At 53.2% G+C, this 23,063-nt stretch overlaps 1 protein-coding gene across 1 annotated transcript in view; it reads left to right on the top strand.

Moving 5' to 3' along the window:
• Positions 1–23,063, top strand: part of LOC112106566 (IgGFc-binding protein) — a 35,106-nt gene that overhangs the window by 5,655 nt on the left and 6,388 nt on the right. The window contains exons 4-16 of the mRNA XM_026658566.2: positions 99–439; positions 1,220–1,793; positions 3,677–4,275; positions 5,000–5,549; positions 9,406–9,995; positions 10,618–11,191; positions 12,089–12,288; positions 15,350–15,491; positions 15,982–16,313; positions 17,703–18,273; positions 18,907–19,502; positions 21,093–21,657; positions 22,020–22,609. Coding sequence (XP_026514351.2) covers positions 99–439; positions 1,220–1,793; positions 3,677–4,275; positions 5,000–5,549; positions 9,406–9,995; positions 10,618–11,191; positions 12,089–12,288; positions 15,350–15,491; positions 15,982–16,313; positions 17,703–18,273; positions 18,907–19,502; positions 21,093–21,657; positions 22,020–22,609 — 6,224 coding nt within the window. The remainder of the gene's footprint in view (positions 1–98; positions 440–1,219; positions 1,794–3,676; positions 4,276–4,999; positions 5,550–9,405; positions 9,996–10,617; positions 11,192–12,088; positions 12,289–15,349; positions 15,492–15,981; positions 16,314–17,702; positions 18,274–18,906; positions 19,503–21,092; positions 21,658–22,019; positions 22,610–23,063) is intronic.

Here is a 23,063-nt window from a genome sequence, read left to right as displayed (position 1 = left end):
GGCTGGACCCTATGGGTTGACCTGGTGGCCAGTTTGCTTCCTGTTATAATGTTCTGTCTATCTCTCTGCTCGCCCTTTCCTTCTCATCCTGTCCCCAGAATCCCGGGTGCCCTCCTGCAGCTCTGTGCAGTGCCGGAAGAAGGAGACCTGCCAGATGACCAATGGCAGACCCGGGTGTGTGGCCACCTCCGTGGCAACTTGCTGGGCGCTTGGTGATCCCCACTACCGCACCTTCGATGGGCGCAACTATGACTTCATGGGCACCTGCACCTACACCCTGGCCAAGACCTTCAGCTCGGATTCAGCTCTCCCAGCTTTCCACGTCACGGCTAAGAACGAGAACCGGGGCAACCAGAGAGTTGCCTACGTGGGCTTTGTGACCGTGCAGGTCTACGGCTACACCATCTCTGTGGTCAGAAATGAATACGGGCTTGTGAGGGTAAGAGTGTACCCATCCCCTTTCTTAGCTATCCATCGAACTTTTCTTTGCTTTTCCCTCTTCATTTCTTTATTTTTCTTCCTTCATTTCTCTTTCTCCCTTCTTTTCTTTCTTATTTTTTCTTTTTTCTTCCTTCATGTTTCTTTCTCCCTTTTTTCTTTCTTCATTTTTTCTTTTCTTTTCTTTTCTAAAATAAAAAAAATAATTTCAGGTCAAAACAAAAATAAATTAGAAATTTTTGGCAAATTGAAAAGTTGACTTTTTTGTTTTGGGTTAAACAAAAGTTTCATTTTGATTTCAACATATTACATTTTAAAAAATGAAAGGAACTTTTGAATTGAGAAGTTGTCTCGAATTGAAAGACCGAAACCTTTTGATTTTTTCCAGAATTTTTTTTTTGAGGATTTTTCTTTTTCACTGAATAGTTTTGGTGTCACCAAATCTGCTTTTTTTTGGGCTGAAAAACTATTTCAGTTGAAAATTTCCCCCGGCTCTATTGCCAAGCAGGGCTGGGGGTCCACCTATCAGGGTCACACCTCTAGCAGCAGCAGATGTTTCAGGGGAAGGTGCAGGGAACCTGTGGGAGGTGGTGGCAGAGTTACCTGCCCTGGGAAATATCTCTTGTAAACACCAGGTGGCTCAAGGTGAAGTGGGTTCTCTTGACTTGCCCTGGGTGGGCTTTGGACTTGCCTGGTTTTTAAGGGAGAGGTTGCTGGGAATAGGACATAGGCTGAAAGGTTTGCCTGAAACGATGACCATTGCTTGTGGTTGCCCTCCCAGGTGAATGCCCAGCACTCCCGCCTTCCTATCTCCCTGATGGAGGGGAAACTGAGGGTGTATCAGAGTGGGGGCTCTGTGGTCATCGAGACTGACTTCTCCCTGAGGGTCTCCTACGACTGGGGCAGCTCGCTGGTGGTGAAGATCTCCAGCAGCTTCTGGGAGAGTGTGCGTGGCCTGTGCGGCAACTACAATGGGGAACCTGGGGACGACTTTGCCATCCCCACGGGGGCACTGGCTGCCAGTCCCGTGGAGTTCGGGAAGAGCTGGAAGGTGGAGGACGGGGACAGGTTCTGCTGGGACGACTGCCACGGGGTGTGCAAGAGCTGCTCCCCAGAGCTGGTCGGCAGGTACAAAGCTGAGCCCTTCTGCGGCTGGATCACCAAAGGGGCGGGTGGCCCCTTCAGCCGATGCCACTCCGTGATCGACCCCAAAATCTACCTGGACAACTGCGTCTATGATCTGTGCATGAACGACGGCCTCAAGGAGATGCTGTGCCGGGCGCTGACGGCCTACGCCGATGCCTGCCGGAGAGAGGGGGTGGATATCTCTGAGTGGAGAAGTCTCACAGGCTGCAGTGAGTGGGGTTAACCCCTGGTTTGATCATGGCAGTTAGTGCCAAAGAAATTCAGAGCACTGGCTGCTCAGGGGATGGAGCATGGAGTCTTTCCCCTCCAGGGGGCAGTGGCTCCCATCTGGCCCCAGGGTGGGAGACTGGCTGGCTCTGGGGGGGCTTGGAATGGGGCATGTGGCCTTTCCCCTCTAGGGGGCGCCATTGGGAGAAGGGCTGTTTTAGGGAGGTGGGAACATGTTGGCCTGGTTCTGGCGAGGAATTTGTGGCAGATCCTTGTTACACATTGCCTGTAACGAGGGGCTGGAGAGAACGGATCCATTTACTAGCGCACCCGGTTTGGGGAGGAGACCTGGAAGCCGCGTCTGTCACCCCTCAGAGCTGCAACAGTGGTTCTCAACCTATTTACCATTGTGGGCTGCATAACAATGTGTTATGTGGGCCATAGGCGCCGACTTCTAATGGCGCCGGTGGGTGCTCGATCCCCCTCTGCCCCCGGCCCCACCCCAACTCCACCCCTGCCGCACCCCTCCCGCCCCCATTCCAACCCCTTCCCCAAAGTCCCCGCCCCAACTCCGCCCCCTCCCTGCCTCTATTCTGACTCCTTTCCCAAATCCCCGCCCCGGCCCCGCCCCTTCCCCGCCTCCTCCCCTGAGCGTGCCACGTTCCCGCTCCTCCCCCTCCCTCCCGGAGTTTACTACAGCTGTTTGGTGGCAGCAAGCGCTGGGAGGCAGATGGAGGAGCAGGGACGCGGCGCGCTCAGGGGAGGAGGCAGAGGAGGACGTGAGGTGAGGCTGGGCTGGGTGGGGAGCTTGGCTGCCAGTGGGTGCAGAGCAGGCGGAGTCGGCGCCTATGATATGGGCTGCATCCAATACGACCTGTATGGCCCTGAGGGTGTCACATGGGCCGCAGCTGTGTGCTGATTGGGCTGCAGGTTGAGAACCACTGCGCGCCATGGTATCACAATGTTGCCCTTAATAAATAAGGCAACAACCCCCCCCCCCTCCAGTGGTACTGACACCAGGATGTGCTTATGGGGCTCTGCTTCCAGGCAATGGGGGATGGGGGGATAGGCTTGGAAGATGGTTAATTTGCGGGGCAGAGGAGGCAGCAGGGAGGAGACTAGGGAGCAGGCAGATATGGGAGGCAGGAGGGAAAGGAAAAGGGTCTGGGGGACAGAGGAATGTGGGGGGGAATAATATGGGGGACAAGGAGAGTTTGGGGGGGCAGAGTGTGGTGGGGAGAAATGTGGGAGAGCAGATGAGTGGAAAGCTGGATGTTTGGGGTCCAGAAGGGTCTGAGGTTGGGGGGCAGGAAGGAAAAGATGGGGCAGAAAGGGGGGCAGCAGGGACACACACACAGATCAGTGTCCATACCCTCCAGCAGGGGGCAGTGTACACACACACATACAGCAGGACCCATCCCCTCCAACAGAGGGCAGTGTTCTCTCTCTCTCTTAACCTGAGACTGTTTTGCAGTGCACCCTCCCACACCTCCCTCAGGACAGGGCTGTTTTCTCAGGACTCTGGCCTCTGCTGCGTTGCAGATAACTCCTAACAACAGTTGGTGGTGGTGGTGGGGAGCTGCAGGTTACAGAAGCTGGAAACAACCAACGCCCGCCTGACACAGGATATTTATTTAATTTAACCTACAAAAGTTTTATGAGTTTTGACCAATCTCTCCATTTTTCAGTGGGCTGGCAGGGGGATTATTTTAAGTGTCATGCTTGGCCTCTGGTGCTTGAGCTAAAGGAGAGCTCCCTCAGTGGGCAGCAATAGTAGAGCTCTTATCCTGCCTCTGAGGCTGATGCAAGAAGCTGGTGGTTCAAGCTGCAGCATGTGTTGAATGCAGCAATATTCCCAGTGACCCATGTCCCATCCCTTTGACAGCTCTGCCCTGCTCGGAGAACAGCCGGTACCAGCTCTGTGGCTCCGCGTGTCCTGCCACCTGCAATGACCGAGCGGCCCCTAGCAACTGCTCCTCGCCCTGCGTGGAGACCTGCCAGTGCAACGAGGGCTTCGTGCTGGATGCTGGGAAATGCATCCCCAAGGCCGGCTGCGGGTGCGAGTTTGAGGGCCGCCTCTACGCCCCTGGAGAGCAATTCTGGGGGGACGGCACCTGCATGAGACGCTGCATCTGCAACCCGCAAACCAGGCAGGCGAGCTGCCAGGTCGCGGGGTGCAGGACTGGGGAGCAGTGCCGGGTGGAGAAAGGCATCCAGAACTGCTACCCCATCAGCTACGCCAGCTGTGCGACCAGCGGGTATTCCCACTACCGCAGCTTCGATGGGCAGAGGTTCGAGTTCCAGGGCACCTGCCAGTACCAGCTTGCCGGGCTGAGCAAGAAGAGCCAGGAGCTGGTGGATTTCCGGGTCCTGGTGCAGAACGCCCGCCGGGGTGGCCGATCGGTGTCCTTCAGCAAAGTAGTGCAGGTCCATGTCTACGGAGTGGAGACCACCGTCAGCTGGGCCTATAGGGGCAAGATCATGGTGAGTCTGTGAGCTTGGACTGGGGAGACACCAACCAGTCAAGGGCAAGGGCTGGCTCCCCAGCTGGTCTGATTCTACGTCAGCCTGAGTTTCCACACTTCCTGTCCTAAACTCTCTGTCCAGTAGTAGCCTCCCCCCGGCCCTATCAGAGAAGTCCAAAGCACAGACGTCGACACAACCCCTTCCTGAGGCTGGGAAGTGCCCATTTCACAGCTGGGGAAACTGAGGCATTGACAGATTAAGGAACTGTCATATAATCACCCAGCAAGTCTGGACTAGAACCCTGCCACTGTAACCAGTAGACCCCACTCACCTCAAAGATGGGAACAGAACTCAAGAGTCCTAGCTCCCAGCACCCCCTGCTCTAACCCACTAGACTCCACTCCCCTCCCAGAGTCAGGGAGAGAACCCAGGAGTCCTGGCTCCCAGCCCCCCCTGCTCTAACCACTAGACCCCACTACCCTCCCAGAGCTGGGGAGAGAACCTAGAGCTCCCAATACTGTGCCTTAACCTAGAGACCATCTGTCCTCCTCAGTAACTTGTGGTCTGTTAATCAGCTGCCCTAACCCAGATGTGGCTGCATCTCAGAGCCGGGCGAGCCATCCCTATGGGGCATTATGTGTGGCTGTTCCCCAGCTGCCCCACCTTAGAGGCAACTGCATTTCTGCACTGGGGCTCAGTGAAAGCTGCACAGTCTTGTATCAAGGTGTCTGTTTATCCCTAGGTGAATGGTGTTTTGACCAATCTGCCATACCAAGTAGGCACAGGGAAGATCTCCATGTACCAGAGAGGGTGGGATGCCGTGATCCAGACAGATTTTGGCCTCACTGTCACCTCTGACTGGCACAGCCGGGCCACCGTCACCGTGCCCAGCACCTACGCCGGTGCCCTGGGTGGTATGTGCGGCAACTTCAATGGGGACAGGAGTGACGAACCGGCTGGGAAGGACGGCGCGGGTGCCGGGCGCAGCTGGAGGGTGGCCGAGCCCCTGGGCTGCGGTGAAGTCGACGTGGGGGCCTGTCCCGAGCTGGAAGCCCTCGCCAATCGCCAGCGGGGCATCAACACCGAGTGCGGGATCATCCTGGAGAAAACTGGCCCCTTCAGGGAGTGCCACAGCAAAATTGACCCCGAGGGCTTCTTCCTCGACTGCGTGTCTGACTACTGTGCGTCCAAGGGGCAGTTGGCCGTGCTAGGGCAGGTGGTCACCGGCTACGCCTCAGCCTGCCAGGCCGCTGGGCTGACTGTATATCCCTGGAGATACCACGTCTTCTGGAGTGAGTGTCCGCTGGGCAGGGTTCCTGAGCCAGGCTACCGCACAGGACAGGCTGGCCGGCATGAGGCGACCTCCTGGTCTCCAATGCATGACCCTATGCCTTGCTTTATTCCTGATGAGGAAGAATATTTATAAACCTAGATAAGTCCAACCAGATCCCAGCTGGGGTCAATCAGCCGTAGCCCCATTGGAGTCAATGGGGCTGGATCCCAGCTGGGATCTATCGGCCGTAGCTCCATTGGAGTCAATGGGGCCAGATCGCAGCTGGGGTCAATCAGCCGTAGCCCCATTGGAGTCAATGGGGCTGGATCTCAGCTGGTGTGAATCTGCACCATTGCATTCAAACCAATTGTGTTACGCCGACAAACAGCAACTGAGGTTTTGCTCTGTTTTTATCCCCTGAGCTGGCTGAGAGAATGGGCCTTTCCCCTCTAGGGGGCGCTGTCTCCAATCCTGCCGCAGGGTTGGGACTGGCTGGCTCGAGGGGTGGGGGTGGGGGGCGAGGAATGGGGCCTTTTTCTAGGTTTTAGTCAGGAGGAGAGGATGGAAGAGGATAAAGTATGGGCCAGATCAGATGAGAAACATTCACATAAAAAAGAATCTGACACATCAGAAAAGGGCAGACAAATAAACGGTGACAAGTTTTAAAGTGCTTGTACACAAATGCTAGAAGTCTAAATAATAAGATGGGTGAACTAGAGTGCCTCGTGTTAAAGGAGGATATTGATATAATAGGCATCACAGAAACCTGGTGGAGTGAGGACAATCAATGGGAAACAATCATTCCGGGGTACAAAATATATCGGAAGGACAGAACAGGTCATGCGGGGGGTCATGTGGCACTATATGTGAAAGAAAATGTAGAATCAAATGAAGTAAAAATCTTAAATGAATCCACGTGTTCCATAGAATCTCTATGGATAGTATTTCCATGCTCTAATAAGAATATAACAGTAGGGATCTATTATCGACCACCTGACCAGAACAGTGATAGTGACGATGAAATGCTAAGGGAGATTAGAGAGGCTATCAAAATAAAGAACTCAGTAATAGTGGGGGATTTCAATAATCCCCATATTGACTGGGTACATGTCACCTCAGGATGAAATGCAGACACAAAATTTCTCGATACTTTAAATGACTGCTTCTTGGAGCAGCTGGTACAGGAACCCACAAGGGGAGAGGCAATTCTTGATTTAGTCCTGAGTGGAGCGCAGGATCTGGTCCAAGAGGTAACTATAACAGGACCGCTTGGAAATAGTGACCATAATATAATAACATTTAACATTCCTGTGGCGGGAAGAACATCTCAACAGCCCAACACTGTGGCATTTAATTTCAGAAAGGGGAACTATGCAAAAATGAGGAGGTTAGTTAAACAGAAATTAAAAGGTACAGTGATTAGAGTGAAATCCATGCAAGCTGCATGGACACTTTTCAAAGACATCATAAGAGAGGCCCAACTTAAATGTGTACCCCAAATTAAAAAACACAGTAAAAGAACTAAAAAAGAGCCACCGTGGTTTAACAACCATGTAAAAGAAGCAGTGAGAGATAAAAAGGCATCTTTTAAAAAGTGGAAGTCAAATCCTAGAGAGGTAAATAGAAAGGACAATAAACACTACCAAATTAAGTGTAAAAATGTAATAAGAAAAGCCAAAAAGGAGTTTGAAGAACAGCTAGCCAAAAACTCAAAAGGTAATAACAAAATGTTTTTTAAGTACATCAGAAGCAGGAAGCCTACTAAACAACCAGTGGGGCCCCTGGACGATCGAGATACAAAAGGAGCACTTAAAGACGATAAAGTCATTGCAGAGAAACTAAATGCATTCTTTGCTTCAGTCTTCACGGCTGAGGATGTTAGGGAGATTCCCAAACCTGAGCCATTCTTTGTAGGTGACAAACCTGAGATTGAAGTGTCACTAGAGGAAGTTTTGGAATTAATCGATAAACTTAACAGTAACAAGTCACCGGGACCAGATGGCATTCACCCAAGAGTTCTGAAAGAACTCAAATGTGAAATTGCGGAACTATTAACTATGGTTTGTAACCTGTCCTTTAAATCGGCTTCTGTACCCAATGACTGGAAGATAGCTAATGTAACGCCAATATTTAAAAAGGGCTCTAGAGGTGATCCTGGCAATTACAGAGCGGTAAGTCTAACGTCAGTACCGGGCATATTAGTTGAAAGAATAGTAAAGAATAAAATTGTCAGACACATAGAAGAACATAAATTTTTGGGCAAAAGTCAACATGGTTTCTGTAAAGCGAAATCATGTGTTACTAATCTATTAGAGTTCTTTGAAGGGGTCAATAAACATGTGGACAAGGGGGATCCAGTGGACATAGTGTACTTAGATTTCCAGAAAGCCTTTGACAAGGTCCCTCACCAAAGGCTCTTACGTAAATTAAGTTGTCATGGGATAAGAGGGAAGATCCTTTCATGGATTGAGAACTGGTTAAAAGACAGGGAACAAAGGGTAGGAATAAATGGTAAATTTTCAGAATGGAGAGGGGTAACTAGTGGTGCTCCCCAAGGGTCAGTCCTAGGACCAATCCTATTCAACTTATTCATAAATGATCTGGAGAAAGGGGTAAACAGTGAGGTGGCAAAGTTTGCTCAAGATAGTTAAGACCAAAGCAGACCGTGAAGAACTTCAAAAAGATCTCACAAAACTAAGTGATTGGGCAACAAAATGGCAAATGAAATTTAATGTGGATAAATGTAAAGTAATGCACATTGGAAAAAATAACCCCAACTATACATACAATATGATCGGGGCTAATTTAGCTACAACTAATCAGGAAAGAGATCTTGGAGTCATCGTGGATAGTTCTCTGAAGACGTCCACGCAGTGTGCAGCGGCAGTCAAAAAAGCAAATAGGAAGTTAGGAATCATTAAAAAAGGGATAGAGAATAAGACGGAGAATATCTTATTGCCCTTATTTAAATCCATGGTACGCCCACATCTTGAATATTGCGTACAGATGTGGTCTCGTCATCTCAAAAAAGATATACTGGCCTTAGAAAAGATTCAGAGAAGGGCAACTAAAATGATTAGGGGTTTGGAACGGGTCCCATATGAGGAGAGATTAAAGAGGCTAGGACTTTTCAGCTTGGAAAAGAGGAGACTAAGGGGGGATATGATAGAGGTACATAAAATCATGAGTGGTGTGGAGAAAGTGAATAAGGAAAAGTTATTTACTTGTCCCCATAATATCAGAATTAGGGGACACCAAATGAAATTAATGGGCAGCAGGTTTAAAACAAATAAAAGGAAGTTCTTCTTCACACAGCGCAGAGTCAACCCGTGGAACTCCTTGCCTGAGGAGGTTGTGAAGGCTAGGACTATAACAGGGTTTAAAAGAGAACTGGATAAATTCATGGAGGTTAAGTCCATTAATGGCTATTAGCCAGGATGGGTAAGGAATGGTGTCCCTAGCCTCTGTTTGTCAGAGGGTGGAGATGGATGGCAGGAGAGAGATCACTTGATCATTACCTGTTAGGTTCACTCCCTCTGTGGCATCTGGCATTGGGCATTGTCAGTAGACAGGATACTGGGCTGGATGGACCTTTGGTCTGACCCAGTATGCCATTCTTCTGTTCTTATGTTCTTTCCCCTCCAGGAGGTGCTGGTTCCCATCCAGTCCCAGGGCGGGGACTGGCTGGCTCGAGGGTGGGGAGGGGAGCGGGGAATGGGGCACGGGGCCTTTCCCCTCCAGGGGGTGCCGGCTCCGATCCCGCCCCAGGTTGTTGGGCTGGCTGGCTCAGGGTGGCGGGGAATGCCCCTCCTTCAGGGGGCGCCAGCTGAGATCAGAAACTGCTGCAATGACACCTCATTCTGCTCCCGTCGCAGAGCCAGCCTGTCCCCGGAACAGCCACTACGAGATCTGCGCCCAGGGCTGCCAGCCGACCTGCAGCAGCCTCTACGCCCCAGTTCAGTGCTCGGCCCAGTGCTGGGAGGGCTGCGTCTGTGATGAGGGCTTCGTGCTGAGCGGCGACCGCTGCGTGCCCATGTCCCAGTGCGGCTGCATCCACCAGGGCTTTTACTACCAGGCCGGGGAGACCTTCCACCCGACGTGCCAGGAGCAGTGCGTCTGCCAGGCCGGTGGGGATGTGGCCTGCAAGGGCTTGTCCTGTGGCCCCAACGAGGAGTGCAAGGTGGCGGGCGGCATCCGGAGATGCCACCCTGTGGGATCCGCCACCTGCACCGTCTCCGGCAGCTCCCGCTACATCACCTTCGACGGCACTGCCGCCAACTTCCAGGGTACATGCACCTATGCCCTGGCCACGACCTGCGCCAATGCTCAGACGCTGACGCCCTTCGCCGTCCACCTGGAGAACAAGCCGTGGGGCACCGGGCAGGTCTCCGTGGCCAAGCTGGTGTCCATCCGCCTCTATGGGACCACCCTTGCCCTGCTGCAGGGCATGAGGGGGCTGATCAGGGTAAGTCTTGCTCATGGAATGGGCCAAGGAGGGGTGGATGCCATAGTGGTGTGGGCAGAACAGCAGGGCCGGTCCCTACATCTCGGAGACAGCAGAGTGCCTGCTGCCTAAGAGGGGTGTCCCCAGCTGAGCTCTGTCCCCCCATCTGCATCTGGGACTGGCCCCTCCAGGGCCGTAGCATTAGACCCCCCTACACGGGTTCAGAGACCTGGGGTGGGGGAAGAGAGGGGTTGATCCTGAGTGACTCTGGAGTCATCCCTCTGAAATCTGTGAGCCGGCTCTGGATTTATCCTGGGGAAGCTGCAATAAGAATCCAGCCTTGACCCTATTGCAGTCAGGGGTGACTCTGGATTTACACCGAATCTGGCCCTGGCTCTGTTGGGATTTACGTGCATAGAACAGAGTGGAATTCAGCCTGCATGTTTTCCTGTTGCATTAAGCTCAGGCTTGACAAAGCCCTGGCTGGGATGATTTAGTTGGGGATTGGTCCTGCTTTGAGCAGGGGGTTGGACTAGATGACCTCCTGAGGTCCCTTCCAACCCTGATATTCTATGATTCTATGATCTCTCCCCCGCCCCAGTGTCCGCTCCCCCACTCACAGGGAATGCTCTCTCTCTCCCAGGTGGACGGGGTGTCCCACAACCTGCCTGTGGTCATGGCCAACGGGCGGCTCTGGGCGTATCAGCACGGCGGGAACGTGTTGGTGCAAACCGACTTCGGCCTCACCGTGAGCTACAACCTCCTGTACAACGTGAGAGTCACCATCCCGGGGAACTACCAGGGCCAGACGTGCGGCCTGTGTGGGAACTACAACGGGCGTCGGGACGACGAGTTCCTGCTCCCCGATGGCAGGGCGGCCCCTAACGTGGCAGCGTTCGCCTCCGCCTGGAAAATCCCAGTCCCAGGCGTGGCCTGTGCGGATGGATGCGCCGGGAACAGCTGTCCGGTTTGCGAAGAGACCAAAAAGGACGTTTTCAAACAGCGCAACTACTGCGGGCTGCTCACGGCCCCCGACGGTCCCTTCGCCGCCTGCCACAGCACGGTCAGCCCCAGCGCCTATTTCAACAACTGCCTGTATGATCTGTGCCTGGGCAACGGGGACTCCCAGGTCCTGTGCCAGAGCATCCACAGCTATGTGATGGCCTGCCAGGATGCCGGGGCCCCCATCCAGCCCTGGAGGAGCACCTCCTTCTGCCGTAAGTGCCGCAATGCTGATGGGGTGTGGGCGGCTGTCCCGCTCACCCCCCTTGATCTGGGGAGCATCAGGTCTGGGCATCTCACAGCTTATCTGTTTCTTCTCACCCAGTCTCTCCTCGCCCTCCCACTTTTGCTCCCTTTCCATCCATGCTGGTGCACAGAATAATCTGAGCCACATGTTCCTTAGTCCTAAAGTTGTGCACAGAGGGATACAGACTGTGGGTCAGATTCGCAGACTGTGGGGGAGGGGCTGTACCCTGGAAAGCAGCTGCCCATGAGCTGTGGCCAAGAGGGTGAGCATGACCTTGGTCTGGAGAAGCAGGGGATAGTGAGGAGAAGCAGGGAGATGGGGTCCCCTTGAGATACAGCATTGGGGAGTCCACGTTTGGAGACTGTGCCCAGCTCTGGGGTGCCGCACATCAGACAGGACGTTGGAAATGGGGGAGGGGTCAGAGAAGGGTTACGGGAATGATCTGAGGGCTGGAAAACCTGCCCGAGAGCCAGGGACTGAAGGAGCTCGATCTAGTGTGTTTAACCCAGAGAAGGCTCAGAGGCTAGTCCTGGTCTATCAGCACCTACCTGGAGAGGAGATTTCGGGGAGCGGAGGGCTCGTTAACCCAATAGACAGAGGCAGAGCGAGAGTTGACGGTTGGTGGGTTGGGGGATGAAGTCAGAGAAATCGAGACTGGGAATAAAGGGCAGATTTTCCCCAGGGAGGGGAACTGACCCTGGGAGCGGCTGCAGTTTCCAGGCCTCTGAGTCTTTCTAGGGAGATCTCCCTCTAAAAGCTGTGCTCTAGCTCGACCATCAGACCTGGGCTGGGACAGACTGGTTGCTCAGGATGGTTCCTGCAAATCTATGGCTCTGTGAATCAATAATTTCTCTCTTTATTTTAGCTCTGAGTTGCCCAGCCAACAGCCACTATGAGGTGTGTGCCGACCTCTGCACTGCGACCTGCGCCGGGATCACCGACTCCACCCTGTGCCTGGAGACCTGCGCCGAAGGCTGCCAGTGCGACGATGGCTTCTTCTTCGATGGCCAGGGCTGCGTGACTGTGGAGAGTTGTGGCTGCTTCGAGGAGGGGAGATACTACAAGGTACTGCCCCCTGCTGGTAGATGAGGATCTGATCCTGTTACCCCGAACTGGGAACCTAAGACTAGCTCCTCACTTGGGACGAAGCAGATCTACAGCCCAGGGGCGCGTATGCTGGATCAAAACATTGGTCCCCTGGGCTTGGCATCCAACCCATTGGCCATGCTCTAGAGACAAGCAAAGAACCCTGATGTGCCGCTTGTCGCTACATTCTGTAGTCAGCTCCTTGATCACATGTTGATGTGTTGTGAAAGATACTCAAGAGATCAAATAACCAACCTCAGTTAGCTTTCTCGATAACAGTGAATAGCAGTAGAGCTAGGCTGATGCAGTGTGGGTGTAGCGGTGTCTGTCCCAGGATATTGAGAGGGGATGAGTTTGTAGAGTTTCTCTTGGAGTTGTTTGGGGAAGGATTTGATGATCTCCTTCAATTCCTGGGTAAATTGTGGTGGGAGGTCTTCTCGTCGTCCTTTATAGGAGTGTTGTCACCCCCTTGCAGTTCAGCTTGGCAGAATTCAGTTTTTATGGTTTTATAATTTCAACCGATAATATCGATGTTTATGTTTAAGCATTTTTTGTTTTTAATCAATTTAAATTTTCACAATTTACATAATTGTGGGTTTTAAACATTTATTTTATTTTGGCTTATTTAAATTTTCACAGTTGCGCAAAGCTGTGGGTTTTAACCATTTTTTATATTTATTTAATGTTTTACCGTTGCACAACATTTGTGGATTTGAAGCGTTTTTAATTTTTTTAATGGATTTAAGTTTTCACAGTTGCACATAATTATGGAGGGGGCGTCAGACTATAATTAATTAATGACAGTAGCTGCTGAGATTCAAGAAGTTACAACTTTATAACCATTAAAACACAAATTGTCAACCTCACATCAAAATACACAAAGTGAACAGCCTTAAATCAAACTCTGATAAGTTGCAGCATTTTTCTTACTTTGCCTAGCTATGAATTTCGACTATTATGGATGGAAATATTTTTGTCCTTGGTTTGTGTGTACGGTGAAAACAATGTTTGTCGACATTTGCCGGTACAAATCTAATCCTGCCAAGCCTAAAAAATAGTACAGGAAAAAAGAGTTCAATACAATAGAAATTTCTGGGAAGTTGTCGCATGCCACATTGTTAAATTCCCTCTAGAAAGAAGGTGTGTGTCCAAAGTTACTGCTCCTTTTTACACCCATCCTGTTTACAAATAAAAAGCTACTATAACCATCATTGGGAGGCTAGATGTAACCAATCATCTTTGTATCTTGTTTTTTGGGTACCGTGGTGTACCTCTTATCCCTGTGTTCTGACACATGGGTGTGAAGGCATCTCCTCGGCTTGTACCAGGGTAACACCCCTATCTTAATCCTGACAGTTTTTCTATCAGCTTCAGCCAAAGTCAATGCAGGGCATTATGTGATACTTAGCACAAGTAAACCGGTTTATAGGAAGATGTAGGCCAGTTCAGGCCCTGTAACTGCCAGAAATATGCACACAGTATAATGTTATAGTGCTTTGTCTACTTAATGCATAGTCATAGATTAATCAGTTTGTATATACCAAGGCCAGAAGGGACCACTGTCCAGAGAGCTGCCCCCAGACCATTCCTAGAGCAGATCTGTTAGAAAAAACCATCCAGTCGTGATTTAAAGATTGTCAGTCATGGACCTCACCCCGTGGGAAATAGTTCCAGTGGTTAATTGCTCTCACCATTAAAAATGGACGCCTTCGTTCCCGTCGGAATTTGTCTAGCTTCAAGTTCCAGCCATTGGATCATGTTAGATCTTTTTCTGCTAGAGCGAAGAGCCCATTATTAACTAGTTGTTCCCTGGGTAGATACTTATAGACTGGGATCAAGTTACTCCTTAACCTTCTCTTTGTTAAAGTAAAGAAACTGAGCTCCTTGAGTCTATCACTAGAAGCCATGTTTTCTAATGTTTTCATCATTCTCCTGGCTGCTCTCTGTCTCCTCTCCAATTTATCAACATCCTTCTTGACCTGCAGTCACCAAAACTGGACACAGGATTCCATCATCGGTCGCACCAGGGCCAGATATAGAGGACAAAATAATCTCTCTGCTCCTACTTGAGTCTCCTCTGTTTATGCATCTCAGGATCACATTAGCTCTTTTGGCCACGGCTCATGTTTAGCTGATTATCCATCCTGACCCCCACATATTAATGTGCGTGGTGGGAATAATACATATCATTCATGTGATTTTTTAAATGTTAGACCCACATATATTGGTCAACACTATCCCACAGTGCTGGGGTCATCTCCCTGATTGGCCTGTTCCCTGAAAGAGACCGGAACCTCCTGTAACTTGCTCTTTCTTCTTTTTGTCGCCAGACAAATTCAAATCGGAAATAAGGCACAGTTGTTTAGCAGTGTGGGTGATTAACCAGTGGGACAAACTCCCAAGGGAAGTGCTGGATTCTCCGTCCCTTGGTGTCTTCCAACCCCGTCTGGTTGCCTTTGTGGAAGATGCTTTAGCCAAACACGAGTGATTGGGCTCAACCCGGGAATAACTGGGGGAAGTTCCCTGGCCTGTGTTCTACAGGAGATCAGACGAGATGATCCAGTAGAAATCTAAGCAAGCTCCCGCTGCAGCATCCTCTCTCTAACCTCCTGCAGCAGTGGGTTCCACAGGTTGATGAAGCAGAATGTCCTAAATTCTCTGGCCATCAATTTTAGGGGAGTGACCCATGTATTCTCCAGGTCTAAAGGAGGCAATGGATGGTTCCTTCTTAATCATCCAGGCCTCACTTCATGCCTCCACATCTCTGCTTCTTTCCAGCTTAATACACCATGAGTTGTTTCTTACAATTGGGAAAGAAAAGGGGTAACTTTGGGGAAGGGGGTCGAGTGGGTTAGAGGAGGGGGGCTAGGAGCCAGGACTCCTGTGTTCTATCCCCAGCTCTGGGAGGAGAGCAGGGGGGCTGACAGCCAGGATTCTATCCTTAGCTTTGGTTTACCTCCAACAGAAGTTCTCACCAGTGAAACTGAAAACTTGATTTTTCTGCTCTGTGACATGGGATTATTTCCCCTTTTCCAAACAGCCCAACGAGACGGTGCTGGCAAGCGAGTGTCAGCAAAGATGCAACTGCAGCCCCGCCCGAGGGCTGAGCTGCGAGTCCCACAGCTGTGCCAGTGATGAAACCTGTGAGATCAAAGATGGTGTCATGGGCTGCATCAACAAAGGTAAAGGACAGTGGCTGATGTAAACATGTTGTGAGGGGTTATCGGGGCCAGAGTATATAGATGATTGTCAATGCTACCAGCTAAGAGTGGGGTCTAAGGGTTAGAGCGGGGGGCAGGGCTGGGAGTCAGGACTCCTGGGGTCTATCCCAGCTCTAGGTGGCGAGTTGGGTCTAGTGGTTGGGGTGGGGAGCTGGGAGTCAGGACTCCTGGGTTGTATCCCAGCTCTGGGCAGGTAATGGGGCCTAGTGAGTTAGAGCAGGAATGGAGGCTAGGGGCCAGGACTCCTGGGTTCTTTCCCCAGCTCTGCTACTGCCTTGCAGTTATTTAAAGTCTAGCCCTGACTGCTTTGTTCTACTGAGCTAAGTTCTGCTGAACATTTTGGCTGGACACCTCCTTAGGCTGATGGGGGCGACTCTGAGCGTACCCCATGCCAGCTCCCCAACCAGCTCTTACCCCTCTGTCCTGCCCCGGCTGGGCTCTCTCCCTTCAGACCCCTGCAAATCCCTGAGATGCCGGACCAAGGAGACATGTAAGGTCGAGAATGGTCGTGCAACGTGTGTCCCTGACTACAAGACGACCTGCTGGGGCTGGGGGGACCCACACTATCACACCTTCGACGGGCTGAACTTCAACTTCCAGGGTACATGCACCTACACCCTGGCCAAGTACTGCGGGACCGACCCCACCCTGGAGCCCTTCACCATCGACGAGAAGAACGATAACAGGGGGGGTAACCAGGTTGTCTCCTACGTGCGCCTGACCAACATCTACGTCTATGGGTACAACATCTCCATCTACAAGAAAGAAGTCGGCAAAGTCCGGGTGAGTCTCCCGGGTCGGGTCGGGCTTCCAGCCAGCCCAAGGGCAACACACCATGCTTCTCACCAACACAACACAGCATAGCACAACTGCAACACAACATGCTTCACACCAACACAACACAGCATAGCACAACTGTGACACACAAAACCTCATGGCAATACAACGCACCTTTGCACAGCGCAACCGTGGCACCAGACAGCACACATAGCATCACGCCACCACAACACACTTCACAGCAACATATTCTTATACACCTGTACCCCCAACACAACACACAGTGCTGCCACTGTATTGTGTATAGTATCTTCCATAGCACCTGCAACACAATATACCACAACAGACAACACTGACACAATATTCTATATAGCGTTTTCTGTAGCACTGGTACCCCCAACACACCACAACACCCAGTACTGCAATGGTATTGTATATAGTATCTTCCAATAGACCGATACCCTCAACACAACACAGCACAGCACCACAACATTGCCGCTATATTGTGTATAGCATCTTCTGTAGCACTGGTACCTGCAACACAATACACCACCACTGTATTGTGTAGCATCTTCTGTAGCATCTGTACTCCCAACACAACACACAATGCTGTCACTGTGTGCTATATAGCATCTTCCAATACACCTGTACTTCCAGCACAGCACTATTAATATATTGCTTATAGCCTCCTCCATAGCATCTGTACCCCCAGCACACAAGGCCGCCACTGTATTGTGTATGGCATCTTCCAATACACCATCACCCCCAACACACAACGCTACCACTGTACTGTGTATTGCATCCTCCGTAGCACCCGTACCCCCAGCACACAAGGCTGCCACTGTATTGTGTATGGCATAGAATCCCAGAAGATTAGGGTTGGAAGAGACCTCAGGAGGTCATTTAGTCCAACCCCTTGCTCAAAGCAGGACCAACCCCAGCTAAATCATCCCAGCCAGGGCCTTGTCAAGCCGGGCCTTAAAAACCTCTAAGGATGGAGATCCCACCACCTCCCTAGGGAACCCATTCCAGTGCTTCACCACCCTCCTAGTGAAATAGTGTTTCCTAATATCCAACCTAGACCTCCCCAGTCTTCCAATACCCTGTCATCCCCAACACACCACACTACCACTCTACTGTGTATTGGATCCTCTGTAGCACCCGTACCCCCAGCACACAAGGCCACCATGTATTGTGTATGGCATCTTCCAATACACCTGTACTCCTAAAACAACACACCACAACACACAACGCCAACCTATATTGTATAGAGCATCTTCCGGAGTACCCGTACCCTAACGTGCTGCGCCCCACCGCTGTATTGTCATGCACGCCCTTTCCTGTCCCAGGTGTGGATGGCCGCGACCCTAATGCCCCCACCCTTCCCCTTTGCAGCTGAATGATGTCGTCACCAGCCTGCCGCTGACCCTGGCCGACGGCAAGCTGCGGCTTTTCCAGAGCGGCTTGAGCGCCGTGCTGCAGACGGCCTTCGGCCTGGAGGTCTCCTTCGACTGGAACTGGCTGCTGCAGGTGACCCTGCCCAGCAGCTACTATGGCGCCACCTGCGGCTTGTGTGGGAATTACAACCAGGACCCAGCAGACGACATGGCGACGCCGGCCGGCGCCCGACTCAGCACGGTGGTGGAGTGGGCCGCCAGCTGGAAGGTGAGGGACCGCGACCCGTTCTGCTGGCACGTCTGCCAGGGGAAATGCCCCACCTGCGAGGAGGAGCAGCGGCAGCGCTACCACCGGGACGAGGCCTGCGGGCTGATTGCCAAGGTGGATGGCCCCTACCGCGAATGCCACCGCAAGCTCAGCCCGGACAACTTCTTCGACAGCTGCATCTACGACGTCTGCCTCAACGGGGGTGCCAAGAGCATGCTGTGCCAGGCGCTGGGTGCCTATGCCGCCAGCTGTCGCAAGGAGGGGGTCGTGGTCCGCGATTGGAGGACGCAATCCGGCTGCAGTGAGTGTGGGGCCAGTGGGGAGAGGGTTAGAGCTGGGGGGCTAGGCGCCAGGACGCCTGGGTTCTATCCCATCTGTGGGAGGGGAGTGGGGTCTAGTGGGTTAGAGCGGGGGGGCTAGGAGCCAGGACTCCTGGGTTCTATCCTCAGCTCTACATCTCCCACGATGCACCAGGGCTATTGACTCCCATGATGCACTGCTTCCCCTCTCCAAAAGGGGAGAGCCTGGTGCATCATGGGTGATGCAGTCCAACACAAAGCTTGGTTTATAGAGGAGAATGAGGCACCTGAACTATGGCCCCCAGGAGGCACGAGGACAGCATTTCTGAATAGAACTTTTTAGATTTCTCTTTCTTTGTTGTCAGCTCAAATTTTCACCCAAAATTGACATTTTCCATGGGGGGGGAAAACCCTCATTTTTCAATCAGCTCTCAGGTTTCAGGGTATGAGTGACTGCAGGGTCAGGAAGGGATTTTACTCCAGTCTGCAGCTAGCTGCTGCGGGTGTGATGCTTGAGTGTGTAGCATCCTCAAAGGGAAGTGGGATACAGAATTGGCTGGACCATCGTCTTATGCATCAGGATAGCTGTTTGGTCAGTTTGGCTGTTGTTAATTCTCGCCCAACTCTGATCCCAGCCCTGCCCTGCCCTGAGAACAGCCACTATGAGGCCTGTGGGAACGCCTGCCCGGCCAGCTGCTCCGACCGAACTGCCCCCTCCTCCTGCCGGGAGCCCTGCGTGGAGACCTGCCAGTGTGACGATGGTTACGTCCTCAGCGCCGGCCAGTGCGTCCCTGTGGGGAGCTGCGGATGTGACTACAATGGCCGCTACTACAAACCTAGTGAGGAGTTCTGGGCCGATGAGAACTGCCGCTCTCGGTGCAGGTGTGACCCCCGCTTGGGCATGGTGGTTTGCCAGGAGACCAGCTGCAAGGCCAGCGAGAGATGCGCCGTGATCAACGGGGTCCGTGGCTGCCACGCAATCAGCTACTCCACGTGCACGGCCTCCGGGGACCATCACTACACCACCTTCACTGGGCGAAGATATGACTTCCAGGGCACGTGCATCTACCAGCTGGCTGGGCTCTGCTCCAAGGACCCCACGCTCACCCCGTTCAACATCACAATCTGGAATAACCGTGGCAGCAGAGCCTTGTCCTTTGCCAAGGTGGTGACCATGGAGGTGTACGGCAGAACCATCGCTGTCAGCCAGCAGCACCCTCGCAGGATCCAGGTAGGGACGCAACCATGGCCCTCTGAAGAGCGGGGCTCTTGGGGCCAGATCCCCAGTGGGTGGGAATGGGCCATCACTGAAGTGGAGTCAATGGGACCAGATCCCAGTGGGGGTCAATCAGCCATAGCTCTATTGGGGTCAATGGGGCCAGATCCCAGCTGGTGGAAATCCACAGAGGATGTGAGCTCTGGTGTCTGTGTAAACCAAGGAGCCCATAGTTAAGCAGGTAGCTGGTATGTTGGAAAATTTCAGTGCCATGTTGTGTGTATGATCCACAGCTACATAATGGGGGTGGGGGCTCAGTAGGGGGCGCTCTCCCCTCGAGGTCAGTGCTCAGCCCAGCTGCCCAGCCCAGAGCTGTGGTGCAGGGAACGGGGAGGAGATTACGGTTACAATGGTCATGGATTCTACTCAGCCGTTCCTTGGTGATTTTCAGGCACAGGTCTCCAGGCTCTGTAGAAAGAATACGTACCATTCCTGTTTAATTAACAGGGAAACTGAGGCATACAGCAGGACAAAGACTTGCCCTAAATTACATAGACAGTCAGTGGAAGAGCTGGGAATAGAGCCCAGGAGTCCTGGCTCCCAGCCCTAACCACTAGACACCACTCCCACCCAGAGCTGTGGATAGAACCCAGGAGTTCTGGCTCCCAGCCCTAACAACTAGACACCACTCCCACCCAGAGCTGTGGATGTGTGATGGACTCACAGGACTCGTGCTCACTCTCAGCTCCATACGATACCTGGGGGCAACCCCCTTCAGTGCGACAGCCCTTCTCGGGGGTCAAGCTGTATGTCCCTCCTCCTCCTGGAACCGCACCTCTCTGAGCCCTCAGCACGTCTCTCGCCATGGGCCTCCTCAGGGAGTCCACTCGCTCTGGACCCCCAGGGCCTCCACACCCAGAAGGAATAATGCCACCCTGTTCTCTAGACCGGGGCGACTCTCAGCCAGTGTAAAACAGGAGGGTTTATTGAGCATCTGAACCCTCCGGGCCCTCAGGCCTGACCTCCCTCAGCACAATACATCTAAGTCTCCCCTGCATCCAGGTGGGCTCTACCTGCTCCCTCTCTCTCCAGTCCAGCTGCCCCCTCCTTCCAGCTGGGCATCCTATATCCCCTCCCCCAACAGCTCCTCCCCTGTCCTTTGTCCCAGGTAGACAGGTCGCTGGGTCCCTCTCTCTTCCGTCCTTTGTTCCCCTCTGGCTGGAACCGGCTGGTCGGGTCACCGGGGTCCTCTCTCCTCAGTCCTTTGTCCTCCCACTGGCCAGAACCAGCTGACTGCCAAGCTGGGATGGGCCTCTTAGTCACCAGGTCACCAGTTGTTAGGGTTCCCCATCTCCAGGCCATTGTCTAGGGGTTCCAGCTGCGAGGTCTCCCCTGGTCCTCTGCAACAACAAACCCTCTCCCACCACCTTGTTAAACAGGCAACACAGAGAAACTGAGGCACACACACACTATTCATGTAAAACACAACAAAAATCCTCAACTTTATCACAGGATAGAACTCTGGAGGCCTGGGTCCCTGTCCCCTGCCCCCTCCTTGCGGTGTTCATTCAAAATTAAGCCCAGGCTCTGCCATGTCTGTTCCAGGTGGATGGAGTCTTTGTGGACCTGCCTTTCTACCACGAGGAGACGCTCCAGGCCTACGTCAGCGGAGCCCAAGTCCTCATCAAGACCGCCTTCGACCTGAGGGTGACCTTCGACGGGAGCGGCCTGGTCAGGGTCACCGTGCCCAACACCTACACCAACGCCCTCTGTGGTCTGTGTGGCAACGGCAACCAGAGCCCCGGCCAAGATCTGATCATGAGGGACGGGAGCCGGGCTGCCAATGCCGTCCAGTTCGCAGAGAGCTGGAAGGTGAGGGAGGTCCCAGGGTGCTCGGACAGCTGCACCGGGGACTGCCTAGTCTGCAGTGAGGCTCAGAGACAACCCTACAAGGGAGACCAGTACTGCGGGATCATCACCAGAGGGGACGGGCCATTCAGACAGTGCCATGGGGCCATCGACCCAGCCCCCTTCCTCAATGATTGTCTCTCCGACACCTGCCAGTACAAGGGGCATCACTCGGCTCTGTGCGACGCGATCGGCGCCTACACGACAGCCTGCCAGGCTGGGGGCATCCAGATAGGGCCTTGGAGAACGGCCTCATTCTGCAGTGAGTGTTGCCTTTGGGGCTCTGCTTTAGGGACGGGCGCATGCGCACCAGCCCCTGCTGCTGGGGACGCGGTGGGTGTGTCTCAGAATTTCCCACCCACATGCCACTCACATTTGTGGCTTATTGCTATCTAATGGAGATTGGCCTGAGGCTCACGCAGCCGGGCCAGGGATAGAGCACAGGAGTCCTGGCTCCCAGCCCCCCCGCTCTAACCACTAGACACCATTCCCCTCCCCGAGCTGGGGATAGAACCCAGGAGTCCTGACTCCCAGTTTCACACCCACCCCAGTTCTGTCCACTGTACCTTAATGGGCCTTTTATCTCACCCACATCTGCACGTTCCCTCTGATCTTCTCCTGCAGGCCCCACCTGCCCCCTTAACTCCCACTACGAGCTCTGTGGGAGCGGCTGCCCTGCCACCTGCCACGGGCTCTCGGCGCCGGACGGCTGTGACGCTCCCTGTGCCGAAGGGTGTTTCTGTGACGCCGGGTTCCTCCTGAGCGGAGACCGGTGCGTCCCCGTCGCGCAGTGCGGCTGTGTGCACCAGGGCAGGTACTACAGGAAGGAAGAGGAGTTCTACGCCAGCGCCTCCTGCCAGGAGTGGTGCCGGTGCAAAGACAACGGGGTCGTCGAGTGCCAGGAGGCCTCCTGCGGAGCCAACGAGCAGTGCGGGGTGGAGAATGGAATCCTAGGCTGCCACGCCATGGGCTGCGGCAAATGTGTAGTGTCTGGCGATTCCCACTACCTGACCTTCGATGGACGGGCCTTTGACTTCCAGGGCTCCTGCGCTTACACCTTAGCCGAGCTCTGCAGCAGCGTCCCCCGACTGGCGAACTTCTCTTTGGTGGTGGAGAAGGAGAGCTCTGGCGATGGTCGCGTGGCTCGGACGAGGTCGCTGGTAGTCTCTGTCCAAGGCTACACCATCACCGTGGAGAAGGGGAGGAAATGGACAGTCATGGTAAGGTCCCTGTGTGCTTTGAGCCCCGTTGCTGGCCAACTCCATGTTTGCTGGTTGTTCCTCAGCCTGACCTGGGTGCCCTGACGTCCAGAGGTAGCATAGCTTAGTGGCTGGAGTGGAAGGGAGGGATGGCCCCTGTGGTGAGGGTGCTTGGAGATTTGGGTGCCAGTCTCTGCTCCATCAGAGGCTTGCTGTGTGACCTTGAGCAAGTCCCTATACATGTAACCTGTGTGTTAGCCCAAACTTTTCTACAGTCCACATGGAAAAACCTCTGAGCTGGGGCTTTAAACCCTGGCTAGCTGACCTAGCTCCTGGTGGGTTAGAATATCAGCGTGGGCTGGAAGCTGACGCAGGCTCAGTCATTCAAGTGTGGATGGTCCTCCAGTGCCTTCCCACAATCCCTGCCTAAGGACAGGCAAGTTCTCTCGCAGTTGACTGGGAAAGGATC

This window comes from Terrapene carolina, unplaced genomic scaffold (assembly GCF_002925995.2).
Source record: "Terrapene carolina triunguis isolate 2854851 unplaced genomic scaffold, T_m_triunguis-2.0 Scaffold461, whole genome shotgun sequence".
Classification (NCBI taxonomy): Eukaryota; Metazoa; Chordata; order Testudines; family Emydidae; genus Terrapene; species Terrapene triunguis.
The sequence above is the reverse complement of the archived record's forward strand: the minus strand, read 5'-3'. Positions and strand labels throughout refer to the sequence as shown.